Below are 25231 nucleotides of genomic sequence, written 5' to 3'. Positions count from 1 at the left end.
CTAAGTCTATGCAGGCTGTTAAAGATTTTTGCAAGTTCAGCCTCCGAAGTTTAGTAGGAATTGGCCTGCTAAGGGGTGGACGACCCTTCTTATGATTCACAGTCTAGGGGTAGATCTAGGCGTGGTAGGGGCAGAGCTCAGGGCTCTTTCAGACCTAGAACGGGAGTTCACCTGCACAGTCTTGGTGAGGGCAGGGGCCAGTCCTTTCGTAAACAGGCCCAATGACCTACCTTTTCAGCTGCCAGATCCTTCTTGCCTGGCAGCACCTTTGGGAGGAAGGTTGGCACTCTTCAAGGAAAATTGGAGTTTGATTACCCAAGACAGATGGGTATTGGATATCATACACCAAGGTTACAAGTTTTATTTCCATACCTTGCCTCCTTTCAAAGGCATGCCAGACGTTCCTCCTCAGCAAAGACTAGAGGCTCACAAACAAATTTCTCTGCTGCTTCAAATAGGGGCCATACAGTCGGTCCCTCTGCCAGAAGTGGGCCTAGGATTTTATTCTCGCCTGTTCCTAGTACCAAAGAAGGGGAACACGTGGAGACCAATTTTGGATTTATCTATCCTCAACACTTATCTGGACATTCCCAAGTTCAAAATGTTGACGTTACAACAGCTTTTACCTCTGCTGGGCAAAGATCACTGGATGGTGACTCTGGATCTCAAGGAGGGTTACCTTCATGTTCCTATCAGGCTAAGTTGCAGGAAGTATCTGCGTTTTCGGGCTGGGACTTCTCATTATCAGTTCTCTGCATTGCCCTTTGGCTTATCTACTGCGCCCAGAGTGTTCACGAAGGTTCTGGCTCCAGTGATAGCTTTCTTCAGGCTAAAAGGAATACAGATCTATCCTTATTTGGACGATTGCCTGATTCTGGCCCAAGGAAGGGACGAACTTCTTCATCATTTACAATATGTGATAGCAGTGCTAAGATGCCTGGGGTATTCTGTGAACGAAATAAAGTCCAGTCTAGTACCCTCTCAGGACATGTGCTTTCTGGGTGTGAGACTGAATACAGCATCCCAGATGGCCTTTTGACCCCGGACAAACAAAAGAATCTTTCACTTTACTTCCAACAATTGACTCATCTGACCAGGCTGACTGCAAGGACAGTCCTTCAAGCCTTGGGGTCCATGGCATCTTGTATTCTGGTGCTTCCCAATGCCAAACTGCATATGAGGAAGCTACAATGGTATCTCAAAATGTATGGACACAGCACTGCCAAGATATGGACACTGTCATTCAGATAATACCTTGCATTCAAAAGGAATTTTTGTGGTGGGCTCAGGAATGTCACCTAAACAAGGGACTCTCTGTGACCCGGCCAGAGGCGAGTCAGATTCTAATGACAGATGCCTCAGACAAAGCTTGGGGAGCTCATCTAAATGGAAAGTGGGTACAAGACACGTGGCCTGCCAGACTACAACATCTACATATCAACTTGAAGGAGATGTTAGCAGTCCAATTTGCATTAATAGCTTTCAAGGATTTACTTCTTCCAGGGCAGGTGTTGGTTCTAACAGACAACACAACTGTCATGTAGTACATCAACAAGCAAGGGGGAACACATTCTTATCCTCTATGCAGACAAGCAATGATTTTGTGGGAGACTGCTCTCAGTTTACAGCTAAATCTTCAGGCAAGGTTTCTGCCGGAGCACAGAACTCCTTAGCAGATGTGTTGAGCAGGCAATTATGGATCCCCACGAGTGGAAATTGGATCCTCATGTATTTCAGAAATTGACAGTGTTATGGGGAACTCCAGACATAGATCTGTTCGCTTCTCCACTAAACTACCAGCTGCCAAAGTTTTGCACAAAAGGTTTCATCCCACAGCTTGGAAAGTGGATGCTCTTTCATTCAATTGGAGCAATCTTCATGTGTATGCCTTTCCACCTCTGCCTCTCCTTCCAAAGGTACTCCTAAAGGTCAGACAGGACAAGCCAAAGATGATTTTAATAGCTCCAGATTGGCCTCGACAGCACTGGTACCCATTACTGAGAAGTCTGGTACGGAGCCTCCATGGCCTTTGCCTTGATTCCACACCTGCTGTCTCAGGAGAACAGTCATTTACTCAATGTCAAACTTCACTCTCTTCACCTAACAGCCTGGCATATTCTGTTTTAAACCCTGGAGGGTCTCAGCTTCCACAGCAAGTTTTGAATGTTATTTTGGAGGCCAGAAGGCCTAGTACAAGGAAAGTGTACGCAGATAAATGGAAGAGATTTTTATTTTGGAGTACAGCAAAGGAATTTGATGTTTCTAAGCCTAATTTAAGTGTGGCTCTTCAATATCTTGCTGAGTTACTGGACAAAGGTTTGTCCTTCTATTCTATTAAGGTTCATGCTGCAGCAATTTCTGCTCACTATGACTGTGACCCACCATTGTTTTCTCATCCTTTGTTTAAGCAATTCCTTAGAGGGGCAAAGAATTTAAGACCCCACGTAGAGCTCCTACTCCTGCTTGGGATCTCAATTTTGTGTTGGAGAAACTCACTCTACAACCTTTTGAGCCTGCAGCTACTGCCGAGTTGAAATATTTATCATGGAAGACTGTTTTTTTGTTGGCCATTACCTCTGCGAGAAGGGTTTCTGAATTACAGGCCCTTATGGCGGTTGAGCCTTTCTTAATTTTCCATAAGGATAGGGTATCTTTACGTACTAATCCTTCCTTTATGCCTAAAGTGGTTTCTAGTGTGGCTTTAAACCAAACTATTCATTTGCCTACTTTTTATGCAAACCCCCAAAATAAAGGGGAAAAGATTTTGCACACTTTGGATATACACAGGCAGTTGCGATATTATTTGAGCAGAACTAAAGGGTTCCGGCAGTCTCAGCAGTTATTTGTTTCATTTGCTTTGGGTTCTCAGGGCAAGCCCGTGTCAAAACAAACTATTTCTAAGTGGATTGGGTTTTGTATTGCTTTCTGTTATCCCCATCATGGTAAGGAGGTTCCAGCTGGGATTAGGCCTCATTCCACTAGGGCTACTGCTACTTCTACAGCTTTTTTAAGGGGGGTGGCAACTAAAGATATTTTGGAGGCAGCTACTTGGAGTTCAGTGCATACTTTCTCTAAGCATTACCACCTTCCACTTTACTCTAAATCTAGGGCTGGTTTTGCCACTGCAATTTTACAGGGCATTTTGGCAGCCCCTACTGCTTTATAGTTTTGCCCATCCTCCCTTACCTCTGCTTTGGGATTCTACCCAAGTGTAAGGACTGCAGCAATGTGAGATGAAGAACATAGTACAGTTTTGTACCTACCATAAATGTAGATGTTCGAAGATCCACATTGCTGCAGTCCAATTTACCCTCCCTCCTTCCCCTCTGTAGTTAGAGGCGGTTGTGTGGTTTGGGTTGTGAATATTGTGGATATTGTATATATTGTACATATGATTAGTGCAAGGGTGGTTGGTTGTTTTTTGCTGTCTTTTGGTTTTGACCTTTCTTTTTAGGGTCTTCTGACATCTGGGGCAAGAAAAGACTGAGGATATGACGTCGGTCATGCGCATTTGTACCCTGACGTCCTGATGTCAGTCTTAAGCGCCTTGACCGACGTCAGCCTAATACTTTGATATTCGGGCCGACCGAGGACAGCGGACTACCCAAGTGTAAGGACTGCAGCAATGTGGATCTTCGAACATCTACATTTATGGTAGGTACAAAACTGTACTTTTTCTCTCTCCTGCACACTGCAGCATTCCTATCCTTAAACCACCCCTTATACTCATGAAGTGAGTTTTCAGTGTTCCTTAGAGTGGCAGCTTGAACCTTAAACCTTGTAGAAAGCCACTGTATTCACATTGGGATTTTAAGTTTGTAACTGGAAAGCCGACCATGGTTGAAGCCTAGCTTCTCTGTAGCACTCTGATTTCTGTCCTTGGACACCTTGTTTTTCTGGCTGTTTCAGTTTGAAGATTATCTGGCCTGTAGACTCTCGTGTGGAGGGAGCTTTAACAGTCCTTTTAAAGTATAAGATTAGTCAGAAGACCAAACCATCCTTGCCTAAAGTAGTCTCTTGCTCATTTATCCTAACCCACAAAATAAGGAGAAGAAGAAAAGAGATTTGTGGATGTACTCATGTAATTCAGGTGCAAGATATTTTATCTTTGTTTAACCTTAGCACCAACTGGAGAGTGTAAACTAAGCTTTCTAGCTGCTGCTGCCATTTCTGTTATGAAAGTAATGGGAAAACTTTGGATTGCCCATGAGACCCCACTCTGTAAGGCAGCAACCACCTTCTGGAATGTCCCAGTTCAAGGAATTTATGAGGCAACCACTTGGACATCTGTCCACATATTTTCTGTGTATTATAAGCTGGATCTGTAGTCCAGAATTAGTGCAGGGTTGGCCATTACAGTGATGTGGGTCTATATCACATAATAGAGTACTGTATTGTGGGGGGCTGTGCCCCCTGCTAAATATATATTCCTACTCCGAGGTCGCACTACAGTGAGGTAAGGGCAAAAATCTCGATCTTCACTATAGTGTGAAATAAAACTTTGATGTGAAAATTTGCTCATTTGAGCATTCGATGTTCCGCGATTCAAAGTTATGATATAGACACCAGTGATGATACACACAGCTCTCAGATCTCCAGATTTTCACAGAATGTGCAGATTTTTCCCTCATATTTGTCTATTCCTCATAAAATGTGTGGTTTTCTGGCAAATCGTTAATGATTGAAATCACTAAGTAGTGTCAGAGTTTTGAGTTTCAAACTTCATTTCCTTGAGAAAATGCACAAGAATTCAAGACTTTTTATTCTGTGAACTTTATAAGTTTATAAGAGCAATATTTAAAATTACCCTACTTTTGGGCCTTTGTCTGCTCATTATTTTTGGGTTTGTCCAGATCTCTTGTATTAAAAGAGGTTGACAGTGATGGTGATGTGTGACATGGCAAAACATCTTCCATCCCATGGGAGCATTTAACTGCTGCAGTACACTTCCTGTGGTTACTGAATACTGCTGCAGCAGTGATTCTTACTGTGAGCATAGTACATTTGCCAGCTTACTGACTGTAGCAGCGGTGATTCGTACTGTGATCGTAGTACATTTGCCAGCTTTACTGACTGTAGCAGCGGTGATTCGTACTGTGATCATAGTACATTTATGTCTGCTTACTGACTGTAGCAGCGGTGATTCGTACTGTGATCGTAGTACATTTATGTCAGCTTACTGAATGTAGCAGCAGTGATTCGTACTGTGATCATAGTACATTTATGTCAGCTTACTGACTGTAGCAGCAGTGATTTGTACTGTGATCGTAGTACATTTATGTCAGCTTACTGACTGTAGCAGCAGTGATTCGTACTGTGATCGTAGTACATTTATGTCCATAGTCTGTGCCACAAAACATCTTCTCTTTAAATCTGTCCTAACTGTGCAGTCTGTAGATTTGTCTTAATGTGTGCAGGTCTGGAAGCATTTGGTCATTTAGTCCATTCTGACTTGTTTTTCACCAAGTAAACTGATAAGGTAAAAATCCTGAAGAACGTTAGTATGGTTATCTTAATAGTGGATCATTAAGGGAGGTGTTGTATATATCGTTCTTCCATGTCCCTCCTTAGAATTAAGTTTTTTTAAGATACTTTTGCAGCATCCATGTAGTTGCAATGTTTTAGCTGTTGAAGACTGTAGTGCCGTTGACACTGAAGTGGTTGGTCACATATATGGCCACTGGTAAATAGGTAGTACATAGGAAAACTATTTTGAATTCTCTTGTGTGAGGACTTGCTAGCGGAGAACTCTCTGAAAATCTAATGTCGTACACAGTTTTTCACATGAATTTTCTTCTTGATTACTAGACCTCTGGACTTCTCAGTTATTCCACTACACTTTCTTGATTCCATGGCAGAGAACTAACATGGATGTTTTGACTGCTTAACTTTACACTGTGTGTCAACATCTGCTTGTTGTGTCATTGTAGGCGGTTCTTAATTTGTAAACCTGTTTCTATTGGGTTGTTGCATCTTGCATTTAGGAGTAGTCGATAGTAACCTCTGCAGAGCCCTATTCATACTGTTTTGTTAGAGCATGTTTTGGTGAATTTATTTCTTACTACCTTCATTGATTTTTCCTGTATTATATATCTTTAGAGTACAATACTGAGCAAGTAGTGTCATGAATTTGAAAAAGATGTTAACATATTTCAGTTTCAGGTATGAGTTAGCAAAACATTTGTGATATCAGATATGCATTGAATGAGAGGAAGAGTGAATGCAGCTGGTGTTTCTATGTCCATCAGCTGACCTGTCAATGTACTCTTACTCATTTCAGCTGCACCATATAGAGACTTGCCAGGCCCACTGCCTGCCCCGATGTCTGCTGCCCACCAGCTGCAGGCCATGCACGCCCAATCAGCCGAGCTGCAGAGACTGGCACTGGAACAGCATCAGCAGTGGCTCCATGCGCACCATCCTTTGCATGGAGTGCCCTTGGCAGGGCAGGACGATTACTACAGGTAAGTGCAAAAACGTACACGATTGCTTTACTCAGCAACATCTCTTAACTGGTTTCCCACTTATGTTCTTTAAACTTGTTCAGGTGTAATTAAAAAAATGTTTTTCTTTATTCTTACTGTTAAAAGGAAGAACTAAAAGGTACAAAATTGTAAGTTTTAATACCTTAGATGGCAGAACCCGCTCTCTGATAGTTTTTGTCCAGTACATCTCATTTTTTTCAAACATCTGTATTGAATTATCACTTGTTGACATAAGCAAATTTACATTCATATAAAAGTAATTGAACTAAATTATTAACATAAACATTATACTTTACATATATTGCTATATGTTATGTAAAGTAAGCAAAATTACATAAATTATTTAATTCCTGCCTTTTTTAAAACAAGGCGCATCTTTATTGAACTATAATGTCCTACACAGGCAATCCTAGTTGCAAGTATTTTACATCACAATCCATACTGACACACTCCCAGTTGCAAACATTATACATCACTTATAATCTACCCAATTTTTTTCACTCAAACATTACATAGTTCATTTAAGTCCTGCTGCCTTTTAAATCTCATTCCTCCCTTGTATGTATTCTTCTCACATTTCCCATTTTTTCCTATGTAGTTTGAAGTTGAGGTCTTTAGAAGAGGGGAGGAGCAGTTTTATCTCTGTTACTATATTCACTACTTCCAGGTTAATTGATTTAAATTTTGATTTCCATTTTCTAGTAATTGCTTTTTTGTCAGCCACCATTATTAGCCACTGCAAAGGCTGTATCATGTATAGGCAATTCCGATTCTGCATCATATCTCAGAAAAATCATCCCCCTCGTCAGACCAATCTGTCCACCCACCATCGCCAACAGTGCATCCTGCAGGGAATTCCTAAAGTCCGCCAACTCACCGCACTCCCAGAAAATATGTTCCCAGTTACCTATTTCTTCTCTTTCACACCTACAGCATTTACTGTCTGCCTGAGGAACAATTCTCTAGAGTCTACTTGGGGCAGACAAAAATCCTAAATCTTCTAGATTTTGTTGCATATCTGGGATGCATATATACATATATCCTCCCATTGTTTCTTTGTGAATTGCTTATCCAGTCTCTCTTCCCAAAAGGGGAAAGAAATGCAAGATTTGAAATGCATGATAGTCTCCCCTATTCCTAAATTTCAAAGAAACTACCCAGTTAAAACACAGTTCATTAGAAAATATTCGCCCTGCTGCTCCCTCAAGGTCTAGAAAACCTACCAAAATTCAACCCCATCAAGCTAGAGCTACACCATCCTCTAGCCAGAGGCTGCCCTTTCAAAACAGGGAAGGTAGCATTTGACTACCTGCCAACCTTACAACCCCTTGTTACTCCCACTCTCCCTCTGTCGGTACACCTCTCTCACTGCTTCCCTGTGTGGACATCCATCACCTCAGCCAAATGGGTCCTTTCCGTCCTTCAGAATAGGTATTTCATGACCTGGCTTATGTCCCCAAAGAGAAAGGCATTCCACATCCTCCAAAACAACAGCTACACCTTCTCCAGCCAGTGCTACAAACACTGCTGGCTCAAAGCACCATCGAACCAGTGTCCCTTGCAGCAAAAGGAAGAGGTTTCTACTCCATGATTTTCCTGGTTCCAAGAAAAGACCGTCCTTGGAGACCAATTCTAGACCTCTGGTGTCTCAGCCTATTCCTAAAGGTTCCAGCCTTCAGGATGTTGACCCTACCAACCCTTTTTCCCCTTCTTATTCCCCAGGGGTTTATGGCGCTACTCAAGACATTGTCTTCTTGGGGTGCCAAATTCAGACAGAGGTCATGAAAGCCTACCTTCCCCCACAAAAGGTGTTAAACTTGACAGAACACCTACTTCTGGTCCTTCAGTCAACAGAATTGGCAGCAAAGCAGTACCTCAGGCTCCTGAGCTGCATGGCAGCCACTATCCCCATGTTACCATTAGCAAGACTCCATACGAAGAAGTTGTATGGTACCTAAGGTCAGTCTGGACCCAGCACTCCCACCTCCTACCCTGCCTCAAACTAGAAATCCAGTGGTGGTTGACACAAGTGACCCTCAATCCAGGTCTTCCCCCTCCAGCCACCCCAGCCCACACAGATCATGCAAATGGATGCTTCAGACTTGGGCTAGGGAGCAACTCTGGGCCATCAAAAAGTGTAGGGTCTGTGGCTAAAGCCGCACAGACAAAAACACATCAATGTTCGAGAGATGAGGGCAATTCTCCTGGCCCTTCGAACCTTCCAGCCATTTCTACACCAAGGTCCACTAAAGATTTTCACAGACAGTAGCACAGTTCTGTGGTATCTCAACAAGCAGGGAGGGACCAAGTCTTTCTTTCTTTGCAGACTAGTTCTCCTTGTATGGGAATTGGCCACCTCACAGGGAGTGACCCTGCAGGCAGTCTACATTCCCTCTCTACAGAACTCCCAGGCAAACTATCTCAGCAGGACCATCACAGACAACCACGAATGGATGCCCCACAGAGATGTCTTCCTGGATCTGGTCCAACGGTGGGGTACATCTCAGATAGACCTGTTTGCCTCCACCATCAACAGGCAAATTCCTGGATTCTGCACCAGGATACCACATGCTCAGGCATTGGCAACAGATGCCTTCTCAATGTCTTGGAAGGGGACGTTTCTCTATGCATTCCCCAACTTCCCACTTGTCCAGAGGGTCCTGCTAAAAATCCAGCAGGACAGACCAAAAATCTTGTAGGTGACTCCCAACTGGCCAAGACAGCATTGGTTCCCCCTACTGTTATAACTATCCAGTGGCAATTGCCACAAGTTTACCCCTCAGAGTGGACCTTCTCACACAGCACAAGAGATCCCAAATACACCCACAGTGGCAGTTAATGCACCTCATCCTGTGGCTGATAGGAGTCTGATTCCCTTCAGACACCTCTTACATTGAGGACATGTTCACTGTCCTGCAGGAGGCCAGGAAACCAAGTACAAGAAAATCTTACCTTTCAAAGTGGAAGAGGTTTTCTGTATGGTGTCACAAATGACAGTTGGACCCACCTGGAAGCGAGACTCCTCTGTGTGAGCTACTGCAGACAGGATTGGCCTATTCCTCATTTAAAGCCCACTTGTCTGCTATTTCAGCATGCCTTCCTCTGGACCCCCCCCCCCTCCCTCTAGCGTCCAGACTACCAACTAAGCTTTTTCTCAAAGGGTTCTACACCTGAGGCCCCCCAGGAAACCATCTCCTCCCCATGGGACCTTAACTATGTTTTGGAAAAGCTTACACTTCCTCCATTTGAGCCAGCAGACAAAGCTTCCCTAAAACACTGTACATGGAAAACTTTACTACTCATGGCCTTGACCTCAGCCAGAAGAGTGTCAGGGCTGCAATCCCTCATGGCTATACCACCATTCCTGGTATTCCACAATGACAGGGTTACTTTTAGAACTAACCTTTCATTCATGCCCAAGGTGGTGAAACGACCTGTCCCTGAATCAAGCCATCCACCTTCCTACTTTCTTCCCTAATCCACAGGGGAGACAATGAGAGAGTACTTCACTCCCTGGATGTTCACAGACAACTCGAATTATATTTGCATAAAACCAAGCCCATCAGACAGGCTGATCAACTCTGTGTCCTTAGGGAAGGCAGTAACCAAACAAACTGTCTGTAAAGCCATCACCTTTTGCTACAAATACCATGGGAAATCCCTGCAAGGCACTGTTAAAGCACACTCCACCAGGGCTATGGCTTCCTCAGGAGCCTTTTTCAAGGGTCTGGATACCTCTACCATTCTTGAAGCAGCCACTTGGTCATCAGTGTATACCTTCACCAAACATTATGAGTTTGACCACATTTCTACAGCCAGGGCGGGTTTTGTCAGGGCTATCCTTCACGGATTCCTGGAAACCTCCACTAGACCACCACCCCCTCCTTCACAGTGACCTTTGGCACTCACCCATATGTTGAATACTGCAACATGGGAATAGGAGGACATAGAAAAGTTGTGTCAAATCTTGCCATAAGCATGGATGCCATTCTCTTCCATGTTGCAGTATTCCTTCCCACCCTCCTTCCTTTCCTGTTAGGCTGCATTTCCCTTTCTGGGTGGCACAGGACTGGTTCCGACTGGGAAATGCAGTTCTGAGGGCTGGTGCGTGCAGCCGTCACTTTTATGGCTCATGTTCCTTGAGCCACGTCAGACGTCCCACTTACCATATTGTGACTGAAAAGTTTTGTTACTGGCCTGACGTTCGCAAAGCTAGAGGAGTGACCCCCATATGTTGAATGCAGCAGTATGTAAGAGAAGGGCATCTATGGTTATGGTAAGATTTTACACAACTTTTCTTTATTTGCTTACAATACCTTGGTTCCTTTCCCAGTTTTCTCCAATAAATTACAGCCCCCTCTTGCCTATTGTATGTATCCCTAATTGTAGTCATCCCTATCGGCAGAATCTCTGTTCTCCATTTCCGTATTGGTTTAGTTATTCAGATACTTTCTGCTGCTTTATGGATGAAATATTCTGTATGATTATTATTGTTGTCCTATTCTCCTTAAAGGGCTACATCCAAAATCCCAGTCTGTCCTTGTTTCTTGAGCTTTCCCACTGGAAGAATCATCTTATCCCATTTGCCACTTGCCGTCTTCCCCTCCCAGATGGTCTTTCAGCTCTTTATTAATTACCCACAAACTCTCCTCTGGTTGATAAAAATATGCCTGACCTGTGTATAAGACTAAAGGGACTAAAAACACTGCTTGTATTGTAGTATCCATATCTGTATAACAAATCTTCGGTTATCTCAGTTTTTGTATTGTCTTTTATTTAACTTCACAGCAAGAGGTTCTCCCCGTTCGATTCTCGGCTGGAGTGCCTTTTGTGTGGAGTTTGCATGTCCTCCTCGCGGTCGAGTGACATTTAAAAACATGCAGGTAGGTGTGTGAATGGGTGTTCCTTCTTTGAAGTTTGGGCATCAGGCTGGCAACTCGGCACCATAAAAATCCACTGCCAGTCACTATCGGACCGGAGTTCCACTGTGGCGACCCCTAACCGGGAAAAGCCGAACAACATTTTTTTTTATTTAGTCCCTCCCACATAACCTTAGCTGCCACACTAGAATCATTTTTAGTTTGTACTATTAAATACTCGAAAGACATGCGTGCGTAAATGGGCGTGCCTTCGTTGAAGGTTGGGCGTTGAGCTGGCACCTCGGTGTTTTATAAAAATCTACTGCCAGTCATTAGTGGACCGGAGTTCCGCTGTGGCGGCCCCTTACCGGGAAAACCCGAAAGGCAAACAACTCCTCCTAAATATTTCATTTAATCATGTTCCCATAATTATGGGTATTCCTGAATCAGTTCATGTGTAGGTTCATAATATACTGTTGTTGCCTTTGTTTCAGCTTCATTAATTTTGTATCCTAAAAAGATCTGAAACTGTCTTAAAATGTTTCACAACACTGTAATGTCTTTTTCTGGTTTTGTCAGGTATAAAGTAATATCATCTGCAAATAAAGCCAGATTTTCTCAGTGCATCTCATTTTGGTAATCTAACATGTCCTTGTGTATGTAAAGGCTGTACATTTGGTCGTATCAGTTGCCGTCCACCAGTGTTGATGTTGGCCTGATCTTTTTTTCACTCCAAGAATCCTGTACTGGTGGAGCCTCCATCACTGAGGCCACAGTGTTGACCCAGGTTAACATTGATGTGCCTGCATCATAGCATCTCTGTCTTGTAACGTTTCTGACAGTTGATCAAAATGGCACTTTTTTGTGTGGGTGTCATTAAAAAAGCATACGATTTTCAGTGCTGTCTAGCCTTATTTCTTTAATTTACAGTGACTCAAGTTGTACTTACAACATTCCTGCATTTTGTTATATTTATAATATTCATGCAGTGCATTGAGCTCTGTAACCACCTTGAATTTGGGAAAGAGTCCATTAAGCACTTCTCTGTGACGTTAAGAAAGATGCTTAAAGTTTTGTTAAGCACCTTACAGTGCTGCTAAGCTGTAGTCTCGAGGTTTTGTTAAGCACCTTACAGTGCTGCTAAGCTGTAGTCTCGAGGTTTTGTTAAGCACCTTACAGTGCTGCTAAGCTGTAGTCTTGAGGTTTTGTTAAGCACCTTACAGTGCTGCTAAGCTGTAGTCTCAAGGTTTTGTTAAGCACCTTACAGTGCTGCTAAGCTGTAGTCTCGAGGTTTTATTAAGCACCTTACGATGCCGCTAAGCTGTAGTCTCGAGGTTTTTTTAAGCACCTTACAGTGCTGCTAAGCTGTAGTCTCGAGGTTTTGTTAAGCACCCTACAGTGCTAAGCTGTAGCCTCGAGGTTTTTTTAAGCACGTTACAGTGCTGCTAAGCTGTAGTCTCGAGGTTTTGTTGAGCACCCTGTAGTCTCGAGGTTTTGTTAAGCACTTTACAGTGCCGCTAAGCTGTAGACTTGAGATTTTGTTAAGCACCCTGCAGTGCCGCTAAGCTGTAGTCTCGAGGTTTTGTTAAGCACCCTACAGTGCTGCTAAGCTGTAGTCTCAAGGTTTTGTTAAGAACCCTAAAGCGTTGCTAAGCTGTAGTCTCGAGGTTTTGTTAAGCACCTTACAGTGCCGCTAAGCTGTAGTCTCGAGGTTTTGTTAAGCACCTTACAGTGCCGCTAAGCTGTAGTCTCGAGGTTGTTAAGCACCTTACAGTGCCGCTAAGCTGTAGTCTCGAGGTTTTGTTAAGCACCTTACAGTGCCGCTAAGCTGTAGTCTCGAGGTTTTGTTAAGCACCTTACAGTGCCGCTAAGCTGTAGTCTCGAGGTTTTGTTAAGCACCTTACAGTGCCGCTAAGCTGTAGTCTCGAGGTTTTGTTAAGCACCTTACAGTGCCGCTAAGCTGTAGTCTCGGTTTTGTTAAGCACCCTACAGTGCCGCTAAGCTGTAGTCTCAAGGTTTTGTTAAGCACCCTACAGTGCCGCTAAGCTGTAGTCTCGAGGTTTTGTTAAGCACCGTGCAGTGCTGCTAAGCTGTAGTCTCCAGGTTTTGTTAAGCACCCTACAGTGCTGCTAAGCTGTAGTCTCCAGGTTTTAAGCACCTTACAGTGCTGCTAAGCTGTAGTCTCGAGGTTTTGTTAAGCACCTTACAGTGCTGCTAAGCTGTAGTCTCAAGGTTTTGTTAAGCACCTTACAGTGCCGCTAAGCTGTAGTCTCGAGGTTTTGTTAAGCACCTTAGTGCTGCTAAGCTGTAGTCTCGAGGTTTTGTTAAGCACCTTACAGTGCTGCTAAGCTGTAGTCTCGAGGTTTTGTTAAGCACCTTACAGTGCCGCTAAGCTGTAGTCTCGAGGTTTTGTTAAGCACCTTACAGTGCCGCTAAGCGGTAGTCTCGAGGTTTTGTTAAGCACCTTACAGTGCTGCTAAGCTGTAGTCTCGAGGTTCTGTTAAGCACCCTGCAGTGCTGCAAAGCTGTAGTCTCGAGGTTTTGTTAAGCACCCTACAGTGCTGCTAAGCTGTAGTCTCGAGGTTTTGTTAAGCACCCTGCAGTGCTGCTAAGCTGTAGTCTCCAGGTTTTAAGCACCTTACAGTGCCGCTAAGATGTAGTCTCGAGGTTTTGTTAAGCACCCTACAGTGCTGCTAAGCTGTAGTCTCGAGGTTTTGTTAAGCACCCTGCAGTGCTGCTAAGCTGTAGTCTCCAGGTTTTAAGCACCTTACAGTGCCGCTAAGATGTAGTCTCGAGGTTTTGTTAAGCACCCTACAGTGCTGCTAAGCTGTAGTCTCAAGCTGCAGCATGAAAACAGCCAGTACAGCACACAGAACAGTGTTGAGAAGCTAAATAACTTTAAAAACTGTTAGTCACTTCTGTGTGAAACACAGAAAAATCAGAAAAAATGTGGCAGAGTAAAGTGTCAGCTTCTAAAGAAGCTTCTTTCCTTGGGGACACTGCCGCCTCTGCCCAGTTCTGCGAAGCAGCACTAAATGTTTTGCAACTTTAAGGCCATACAACACTTTGCATGCTGCACTTTTTCTCCTGTGTAATTGGTAATACATGTTCATAGATTCGTAGGCTAGACTGACTACACTGAGGGGCCACCTTAAGCCTAGCCAGTAACCCAAGTTCAGAATCAAACCCTGTATCTTATGCATCTGAGGTAAAAACCTTAACCATTATGTCAACCCTTCCCGTAAAACAGGGATATAGGTTCATAGGTAAATAGGCTGTCAGTCTGCAAACCATTACAGGTCAAGCCAGTGATCAGTGGACGGAATCAGACTCTGTACTTTGCATCTCATAGATAAAGATCTTGCCAACAACATATGCTGGAGCAGTAAAGCTCCATTCATTACAATGAATTATGATTGTGACTCTCTGGTCGTAAACAGCTTACTCTCTTCCACGTGGATGTCAGGATTCACCTTGAGCATTGTCTCACTGTGCTGTCGAAGTGAGTATCTTGACATCCCTGTTTCGACCTCATAATAGGTCCGTTATGATTGGAGACGCTGGTATTTCATACAAGAGGTCTGAGTTTAAAACTGCTGTTTGACTGCATTGATTTTCATGCAGTTAAGGTTTGGATATTTCCATTACTTTTTTCCTTGTTTTAACCAAAAGTAAACTGTATTTTTACCTTGGTGTGGGACATTTAATTTTGTAAGATCCCTCACAGTAATGGGAGAATTGAGAGTAGCTGCAGGATCTGAACATAATTTTATTACATTTCTACTGCATTTTTTTGTTTGCATTTTATTTTGGAAACCTTAGTGTCATAGTATCACTCAAAATAGTGAGAGAATTGTGAGTAGCTGCAGGATCTGAACTTTGGGTCTATATTATATGATTGAAACTTTAGTTCGTCGAATAACTAAAGCTTGATCACTAAATGTTGACGTCCCAAAATCGCAAACGGCAATTCTGAAGTAGTTAACTTCATTTGATCAGCAACTTGTGGGTTTCGAATCTGACATGGATCCGAGCCGGCAGCATACCAAGCAAAAAGATCCGAGCTCCAAGCTCCTCCCACCTACCTATACTACACTGCAACCTCCTTCCGATCCCCAGATCTAGTTTGCCGCGATTTTGCCAGCATGGGATTTTTGAGCTCCAGGCAAGTTTCAGGGTTTTTTGAATTTTATTGGTCCCTTTCCTCGCTAGATGTTTGCGTTTTTGTGAGTTAGAAAGTTGTTAGTGTAGGCCCGCCTGTAGTGTGTGTGTGCGTTTATTATGTCAGAAAGTGACTTTCTCTAAGTGCACAGAGTGTGACCACAAGCTGTCGCCAGCCGACGGTCACACTCTGTGTAGTTTGCTTGGGGGTGCCTCATTTGTCATCCGGCTGCAAAATCTGTGCGGCATTCAAACCTCCAAGCCCTGCGGGATCGCAGGAACAAGTTGATTCTGGCAGGTCTTCTACCCGCGGAATTAACTTCTGCTGCTTCTTCCACAGCTCCTTCGCCAGCCACGGCTGTGGCTGTCCAGCCTTCTGGCCCTCCTCCCCTGTCCGGGACTCACCCTCCCACCTTTAGCACAGGGAGAGAGAGGGGCCAAGAAAGAGAGAATGAAAGACAAACACATGGAGACAGAGAGACAAACAGAAAAGGAAAAAGCTAGAGATAGAAGGGCCGCAAGTGGCAGGCCGAGTTGGATCCAACGGCCCCTCCCGCTAAGGTGATTTTGTCTCCTGTCAAAGTTACTAGGCCATTCTCTCCTCAGCTCTGTTCACCACGTTTTTCTCTGGAGCTGGAGGAGGAGGCTCAACCAGCCTCGAGGTTGTCTTCGCGTCGGCCCTCCCGGACGGCGTTGGTGGCATCCTCCAGATAGACTCTGATCATCTCTGAAGCAGACATGGATCGGATGATGCGAAGGTTTCTACAAACTGAACTGCAAATGGGAGTGTTGCTGGCTACCCCCCCCCCCCCACTGGTGCGGGGAGTTTGGCTCCGTTTTTCACCACAATAGCTCCTTCTCCGATCCAGCATCGGATTTCGGAGTCTATGCATTTGAGGAGCCCTCGAGTCAGGGGGTCAGCGCCAGTGGTACCTTTGGCCTGTATGCTGGCCATGCCCTTGAGTCTGTCGGATCCGAGCTCTCGGAGCGGAGAGTTGGGTGTCGGATCCGAGGGGATGAGTGTGTCATCGGCTCCATTGTGGTCAAGGCATACCATCCCTTTGGGTCCGGCCATTCCAACTTCAGCTCCGATCCCTTCGTCGGATCTGAGGGTCGCGGCTACCCACACCACCAGGTTCAGGGAAGCCGGTTCTCCTTTGGCGTTCGATGTTGTGGAGAGGGTTCTCTCTGAAGGATCGAGACCCCTCACTGTTTCCTTGGGGGTCCATCCCTGCCCCCTCGCAGATGGGCTTGTCTTCCTTCATCCAGTCCCCCCAGGGACAGCCTGTGTCTATTGCGCCCCAGCCAGTTCCCCTGGTGGAACACAAAATCATTTCTGTGCCCTCCCCGGAGAGTCCACCCGAAGAGGCTCCTCACAAACGCCAATGTAAAAGGAGGCACTTGGAATCCCCCAAGTCCTTCACTGAGGATACCGACTTAGGGGAAGGTTCCCCCAAATCACCCCCTGAAGAAGTCTCCTTCAGAGATGTAATGGAAATCCTTTGCCAGAGGGGGTCCACCCAAAAACCTTCCTCTGATGAGTCGGTATTCCTAGAGGCGTTCGACACAGGTCCATCTACCTCTTGGGTGTCCCCTCAGCTGACCCTCTGGTGGACCTTATCACCACCAGAGCTTGGAAGGAACAGGACACTGTGGAGCCAATACCCAAAAGGCCCGACAAAATATTGAGCCCCCCCGGCAGATAGAGCTTCTTGGAGCAAAGGTTACCCGGTTGATGCCATGGTGGTGACGGTGGCCACAAAAAAGGAGCACGCCCAGGAAAGTTCCTCGGTCCACCCCCCAGACAAGGGAGTCCAGGGCAGTGGACCGTCTTGGAAAACGGACTTTTGCTTCAGCTACCTTTAATATAAGGGCACTGAATTACTTGGCCCACATAATTAGACTGCAGCAGGACCTTGTGAAAGAGTACGCCGAGTCTCCCCCGGAGTCCATATCGGCCGAGGATAAATGGACCTTCTCTGTTCGTATGGCCACTCTCATGTCTGTGTCCAATACGTCCATGTGTCTACTGTCTCACGCCACCGAAGGAGCCGCTACGGCTAGCGAGTCTGTATTGCCTTAAGGTGTCGTGCCTGGCTCCATCTTTACGATTTCTTGGAACCCTTCAAGGCGTCCTTCGCTAACGCACCCTTTGCCGGTTCAACCCTGTTCGGGAAGCCTGTCCGCGATACGCTTGTTCACAGCGAGAAAGACTGGAAAACGCTGTCAGCCATCGGGATCCGCTTCTCTAACCCTCAAAGGTCCTTTTCCAGGAATCAACAAGGGCAGAAGAAGCTGTGGTTCCAGAAATCGCAGCAGTCCCGGAACGCTCAGGATTCCTTCTCCCCCAGAGGCAGAGAGGGACAAGGTGGATGCCGGCCCAGAGGCAGAGGGGGGCTGAAGAACTTCGGGTCATGGGAACCATTTTCAGATCAACCTGCGCAGCAACCCTGAGGGGTTGCCTGACTGCTGCTCTCTGGAGGCAGTCAGGGGGCGTTTTTCAATGCACCTAGCCCAGTGGGATTCCATCACAACAGATTGCTGGGTGCTTCGAATAATATCCAGAGGCTGTTCTATTCCCTTTACAAACAAGCCCCCTTACACAAGGCGCCTCCCGGATGTCCCACCCGCTCAGAGGGAGGCCGCAGCTTTGGAAATACAAAAGCTGCTAGAAAAAAGAGCCATCCAGCAGGTGACCCCAGACCAGTCCAGATCAGGTATCTATTCCATGATGTCCTTCAAGGATGCATCTGCAGTCCTTACAAATGGGGTTGTCCTGTCGTCAGGCAGCCCTTCGGTCGGCCGGATTCCAAAGTCTGGGTCTGGCCTCGGCTGGTGTCGCACTTCACCCGACGTCATAGCTGCAGTTCTTCGGGTATAAAGGCATCAGCCGACGCCATTTTCCTCAGTCTTTCTTGCCGCGTGGCGCCCGAAGCAGAAGCTGTAAGCAAGTGCCGGTCGGTCAGAACCAGAGATTACTACTACCGAAGACTTCTAAAAAGCTAAGTACCCCGTTGGGGACTCTTTCTTCCCTCAGCCGATGTCAGAAAAAGTGAATAACTGTTTAACTTGTGGGAAACAAATACCTCATAAAGATTTCCACTCTTACTGCTTACCTTGCTTAGGCCCAGACCACGACGTAGCAGCTTGTCTAGCCTGTGCTTCTTTCAACCGACGGACACTTAGATGTCGGTCGGAATTTGCTGAAGAGTTTTTCGGCTCCGCTTTTGCTTACATTATGCCGTCGGATACTCCGACTACGCAAATTTCTAAAAAGCGCAAGGAAAAGGACCGACACTCGCGGTCCGCGGTTTCAGCCGAAACCGTGGTTAAGCCAACCGCGAGTGTCTCTGTTTCGGCTGAAACAGAGTCCACGGTTCTTCCTTCGGCCGAAAGCTTGCCTCTTACCAAGGCCTCATCCAGCTTGGCTGAATCTGCTACTGAAATCCCACCTACTCTTGCAGGTTCACAGGATTTATCTGATACTATCCCTTTGGATATTTCTACCCCTGCACGTGGAGCTGCTAGGCCACCTGCATCCATGTCGATTAAGGCCTTTGCCAGGGCTAAAGCAGCAAAAACTACCAAAACTGTGCCTGCTAAGACCCCCTCTCACAGGCCTTAGCTCTAGTTCACAAATGCTTAGTCTAGCAGAGGATCTCATTTCTTTGATCCGGGGATCCCAACCACATCCGGACAGGGCCTCTCACCCACCTCCAGAGAAGAGGACTAGAGTAGAGCCCCCTGAGCCAGTTTCTTCAGATGGCTCCTCTGATGAATCAGATAATTCAAACCCTCCAGAGGGCCCTTTTTCTCCTTATGAGGACTCTGATGCAGAAGAGTCCATTCCTTCTGCCTCTCCGCCTGAGGAATTTTCTTTTAGGGAAACCTTGCATGCTATGAGGGAACAATTTCAATGGCAGGGCCAGGATTTTTCAGACTCTAGGAAAAGGCTTAGAACCTTTTTGCATTTGCCACAGCATAGGCCTTTAGCCATTCCTCCAGTACTTACTGTGGTGGATGATGCATTTAATGATGCTTGTACTGCTCCTGATTCTCTTCCTCCGGCCCCTGCTAAGCCCGATAGGTACTACAGGGTTCCGGACACACATTATCATTTGTATAAGGCCCCTTTTGCAGATCCCAAAACTATCTCCCAGGGACTCAAGGCTGTAGCAGCTACCTCTGCCAAAAACCCCCTCCCCTCTGAAAGGGAATCTAGGGCTTTAGAGAGATGGGGTAAAAAAGTTTACACTTCTGCTACTCTTTCAGCTAGGGCCTTGAACTGTCAATTCCACATGATTCAGTATCAGGAATTTATGTTAGACCAGTTAACTAAAACACTGTCCTCGGATGAACCATTAGACAAAAAATCTGTACAGGAAATGGTACATAACATTCAGCAGGTCAGTAATCATTCCTTAAAATGCGGCTATGATGCACTGGAGGCTTCCTTTAGATCAGCCATGACTGGCACAGTGATCAGAAGACATGCATGGTTAAAAGAGCAGTCCTTACCAGACCATGTTAAATCAAAGCTCCTAGATGCTCCCATGGATAAGCTCAATTTGTTTGGCTCCGGTGCACAGCAAGTGCTGAAGAAGGTGGAAGAGAAAGCAAAATCTGTCCAGACAGTCAAGGATTTCTTGCAGGTCCAGCCTCCAAGGTTTAGCAGGAACTGGCCTTCCAAGAATTGGTCCTTTCCAGACACCTCCAGAGCTCCGAGAGGCAGAAATAGGCGCTCAAGAGGCAGGGGTCAATCCAGAGGTGCCTACAGGGGACGTCAATGGCAGACTAACAACCAGCGAGGTACAGCCACAGATCCAGCCACCACCACTTCCACAGGACAATCACAGTGACTTGGCTCTGGCACCGCCTACCAGGGAACAACTAGAAGCACCCTTAGGCGGGAAGCTAGCCTTATTTTCAGTAAACTGGCATTACATCACAGGAGACAAATGGATTTTACAGACAATAGACCAAGGTTACAGGTTTCACTTCCATACTCTACCAAGGAAGAGAGGAATGCCAAACCTACCTCCAAATCAGAAGACAGAAGCTCTACAACAAATAACTCACTAAGGATGAGAGCTGTAGAAAGGGTACCATCTATGGAACAAGGGCAAGGATTTTACTCCAGACTCTTCCTGGTACCAAGAAAAGAAAACCAATGGAGACCTATTCTCGACCTGTCCGCTTTAAACACATACCTCATTGTTCCAAAATTCAAAATGCTGACCCTACAGCAGCTTCTTCCCATGCTGGGCAAGGAGTCTTGGCTGGTAACTCTAGATCTCAAGGAGGCATACCTGCACGTCCCCATACGACCAGATTGCAGAAGATACCTCAGATTTCTTGCAGGATCAGAGCATTATCAATTCTCAGCATTGCCCTTTGGCTTATCTACTGCCCAGAGTATTCACGAAATGCCTGGCATCAGTAATTGCTCATTGCAGGCTTCAGGGAATTCAAATTTACCCTTACCTGGACGACTGCCTGTTACAAGCGGACAACAAAACAAATTAACAAAAGATTTGGAAAGGGTCATTCATCTACTACAAGCCCTGGGATACACAGTCAATATAAAAAAGTCAAGGCTGATACCATCCCAAAGGATAACCTTCTTGGGTGCAGATCTGGACACATCAAAGCAAATGGCATTCCTGACAGTAGAAAAACAGGAGCAACTTCCTCTCTACTTCATGGCATTAACAAAGCAGAACCAGCTAACAGCAAGAAAAGTCCTGCAAACCCTCGGTTACATGGCATCCTGCATAATATTGATTCCACATGCCAGACTACATATGAGAAAGTTACAGTGGTACCTAAGGAATTTATGGTCTCAGCACAAGCACAGCCTGGAAACCCAAATTCCAATAATTCCATGCCTGAAGCAAGAATTCCAATGGTGGGCTCAGGCTTGTCAATCAAACAAGGGACTGCCCTTCCACAGCACTCAACCAAGCCAGACCATCACAACAGACGCCTCAGACCTCGGTTGGGGTGCACACATGCTGGACAAGTGCATACAAGGCTTATGGACTCAAGACCAGCTGCACCTACACATAAATCAAAAGGAAATGCTGGCAGTAAAACTGGCAATTCAGGCATTCAGACCATTTCTTCGACAGGGTCAACTGCTGGTAAGGACGGACAACACCACAGTTATGTGGTACATCAACAAACAGGGAGGCACACATTCATACCCTCTATGCCGGATGGCAATGGACCTCTGGAATGTGGCCCTGAGCTTCAGCATTCAGTTACAAGCAATTTTTGTGCCAGGAAAAGAAAATATACTAGCAGACATCCTAAGCAGAACTACCACGGATGCCCACGAATGGATGCTGCATCCGGACATCTTCAAAACCATTACAGGGAAATGGGGACTACCAGAAATAGACTTATTTGCATCCCCACTCAATCACAAACTGAAAAAATTCTGCACAAGCACGTACCACCCACTTGCTTGGAAAGTGGACTCCCTATCTTTCAGTTGGAAAAACGTGACAGCATATGCATTCCCACCTCTTCCTTTGATGCACAAGGTGCTATTGAAGATCAAAGAAGACCGTCCAAGGATCATCCTGATAGCTCCAGACTGGCCAAGGCAACATTGGTACCCATTACTGAGGAGTATGTCTCGGGAACAAATATGGCCTCTGCCCCTAGTTCCCTTGCTGTTAACACAGAACAACTTCAAAACCCTGCATCCAAACCTGAAAACACTGCAGCTGGCTGCCTGGAGCATTGCATAAGACCAAATAACCCAGATTTATCTCAAAGGGTTAAAGACATTATCTTGGAGGCTCGCAGACCCTCAACAAGAAAAAATTATTCTGCAAAATGGAAAAGATATCTCATTTGGAGTACTGCAAAAGGAGAGAATGTGTCACTGGTAAACATGGCTAACATCCTGGAATACTTGGCAGAGCTCTTCCACAACGTCCTGTCCTATTCTTCCATTAAGATTCATGCATCAGCTATTTCAGCAGAATACAACTTGGATCCTCCAGTCTTCTCACATCCTCTGCTCAGACAGTTTCTGAGAGGAATTAAAAATGTAAAACCACCTAGGAAGCCACCATTGCCAGCATGGGACTTGAACTTTGTGCTAGAAAAGTTGACACTCCCTCCTTTCGAGCCAGCAGCAACAGCAGAATTACAGTACTTATCATGGAAAACTGCTTTCCTGGTTGCAATCACTTCAGCAAGAAGGGTATCTGAGCTACAGGCATTAATGGCAGTACAGCCCTTCCTGATCTTCCATCAAGATAGAGTGTCCATGAGAACTAATCCTACTTTTATGCCAAAGGTGGTCTCCAGGGTATCCTTAAATCAAGCTATCCGCCTACCTACATTCTTCCCCAACCCACAGAACAGGGGAGAAAGACTGTTGCATACCTTGGATGTACATAGACAATTACGCTACTACCTGGACAGGACCAAGAGCAATAGAAAAACTGACCCGCTACTGGTAGCATATGCAACAGGTATGGAAGGAAAAGCAATTTCAAAACAGACAATCTCTAAGTGGATAGGAAATTGCATTAGATTTTGTTACTCCTACCATGGGAAGAAAACTCCAGAAAACATCAGGCCTCACTCTACAAGGGCTACAGCCACTACCACAGCTGTTTTACGAGGAGTGGCTACCAAAGACATTTTAGAGGCTGCTACTTGGAGCTCCGTGCATACATTTGCCAAGCATTATAATTTACCTTTATACTCCAGATCCCGAGCAGGTTTTGCCACTGCTGTTTTGCAAGGGATCTTAACTACACCATAATCTTATTTCTCCTCCTCCCCAGTTTGGCTATGGTATTCTACCCATTTGTAAGGACTGCAGATGCATCCTTGAAGGACATAGTACAGTTTTGTACCTACCATAAATGTAGATGTCCGATAGGCATGCATCTGCAGTCAGGATTACCCACCCTCCTTCCCCTCTGTGGTACTCCTAGGGTATTTGCCCATCTTCTAGCTAGCTGGGGGAATCTATTATGGTGTATTTGTTTGTATATATGTACATACATGCTTATTTTTGTTTGCTCTCTACTATTTGGAACCATTTGCATTTATCCAAATTTAGCCTTCCTAGAGGGCACCTGGCATCTGGGGCAAGAAACACTGAGGAAAATGGCGTCGGCTGATGCCTTTATACCCGAAGAACTGCAGCTATGACGTCAGGTGAAGTGCGACACCAGCCGAGGCCAGACCCAGACTTTGGAATCCGGCCGACCGAAGGGCTGCCTGACGACAGGACAACCCCATTTGTAAGGACTGCAGATGCATGACTATCGGACATCTACATTTATGGTAGGTACAAAACTGTACTTTCTTTTTGGTGCCAAAAAAGACTGGGGACCTAAGGCCAATTCTCGACCTATCAGCAATGAACCTGTTCGTTGCCAAGGAGAAGTTCCGGATGGTCACACTTCAGTCCATCCTGCCCTTCTTGCAGGAGGAAGACTGATTGTGCTCGATAGACCTCAAGGATGCGTACTACCATATCCTGATGGACAGGCGATCCAGGAGGTTCCTCCTCTTTCGGCTAGGGGCCAGTCATTATCGATTCAGGGTCCTCCCCTTCGGTCTCACCACAGCCCCCAGGGTGTTCACCAAGGTAATTGCAGTTGTAGCGGCCCACCTGAGACTTCAGGGAATTCCGGTCTTCCCATACCTTGACGACTGGCTCCTCACCGCTCCCACCAGGCATCTCCTCTTACTAGCCAGAGATTTCTGTCTCCGGATATCACCTAGGCTGGGGATCACCATAAATCTCAGGAAGTCTTCCCTACAACCTGTTCAGGTGTTAGACTTCATAGGGGCGAGAGTAGATTCTCTTCAGGCCAGGGCATTTTTGACTCCAGACAGACTACACAGCCTGGCACTGTGTGTTAGCGCTTCTACAGTCCCCTGCACTCCCAGCAGAATGAGAGCCTTAGGATCCATGGCAGCAGCTATCAACCTGATCCCTTGTGCTCGTCTGCATATGAGAGTTGCTTGTTCAGAGGTCGATACTACATCAACCTCTAGATTTTCCGATCCCTCTGAGCAGAGTGTGCAGAAATTCTCTCGTGGTGGCTCCGATCCCAGGATTTGCAGGAGGGACATCCCTTTGTTGCATCCCAACCCCAAGCCACGGTGACCACGGATGCCTCCCGCCTACGGTGGGGGGCACTGTTCGGGCAGGACTGTCCAAGGCACATGGACTCAAAGCGAGACCGTTCTGCATATAAATGTTCTAGAGAGGAGAGCGGTCCTTTTAGCATTGCAGGCCCTTCATGTTTATCTTCCTCTGGGAACTATTGCAATCCAGTCAGACAATGTCAGTGGTCTGGTATATCAACAAACAGGGTGGAACCGAGTCTTATCCCCTTTGTCGAGAAGCCATGAGAGTTTGAGAAGGCGATCTCCGCCAACCGCTTTCTGATAGCAACGCACATTCTGGGGTCTGTCCAACATCTTGGCAGACAAATTGAGCAGAACTATCCTTTCTCCCTACGAGTGGTCTCTGCACCCTTGTGTAGCTGAACATATCTTTCTCAAGTGGGGTTGGCCTTGCTGTGATCTCTTCGCATCGCCATCCATCGCGAAGTGCAGCGAGTTTTTCACTCTTAATTCCCCCAGAAACGCTCTTGCTCATGCTTGGCCACCCGGTGTTCTTTGTGCGTATCCCCCGCTCTCGCTCATGACAAAATTCTTACAGAAAGCTCGTCTGTT

The 25231-nt window shown here is 45.8% G+C and overlaps 1 protein-coding gene across 3 annotated transcripts in view; it reads left to right on the top strand.

Moving 5' to 3' along the window:
- The window catches only part of ATN1 (atrophin 1), a 1096428-nt gene that overhangs the window by 1003827 nt on the left and 67370 nt on the right, over positions 1-25231 (top strand). For all 3 annotated transcript variants that reach the window (XM_044079598.1, XM_044079600.1, XM_044079599.1), the window contains one exon: positions 6281-6464. In XM_044079598.1, the coding sequence (XP_043935533.1) occupies positions 6281-6464 (184 nt within the window). The remainder of the gene's footprint in view (positions 1-6280; positions 6465-25231) is intronic.

Source organism: Protopterus annectens, chromosome 8.part0, assembly GCF_019279795.1.
Source record: "Protopterus annectens isolate FY-2018-M chromosome 8.part0, PAN1.0, whole genome shotgun sequence".
Taxonomy (NCBI): Eukaryota; Metazoa; Chordata; order Ceratodontiformes; family Protopteridae; genus Protopterus; species Protopterus annectens.
Note: the sequence above shows the minus strand (reverse complement) of the source record. Positions and strands in the feature narration are given on the sequence as shown.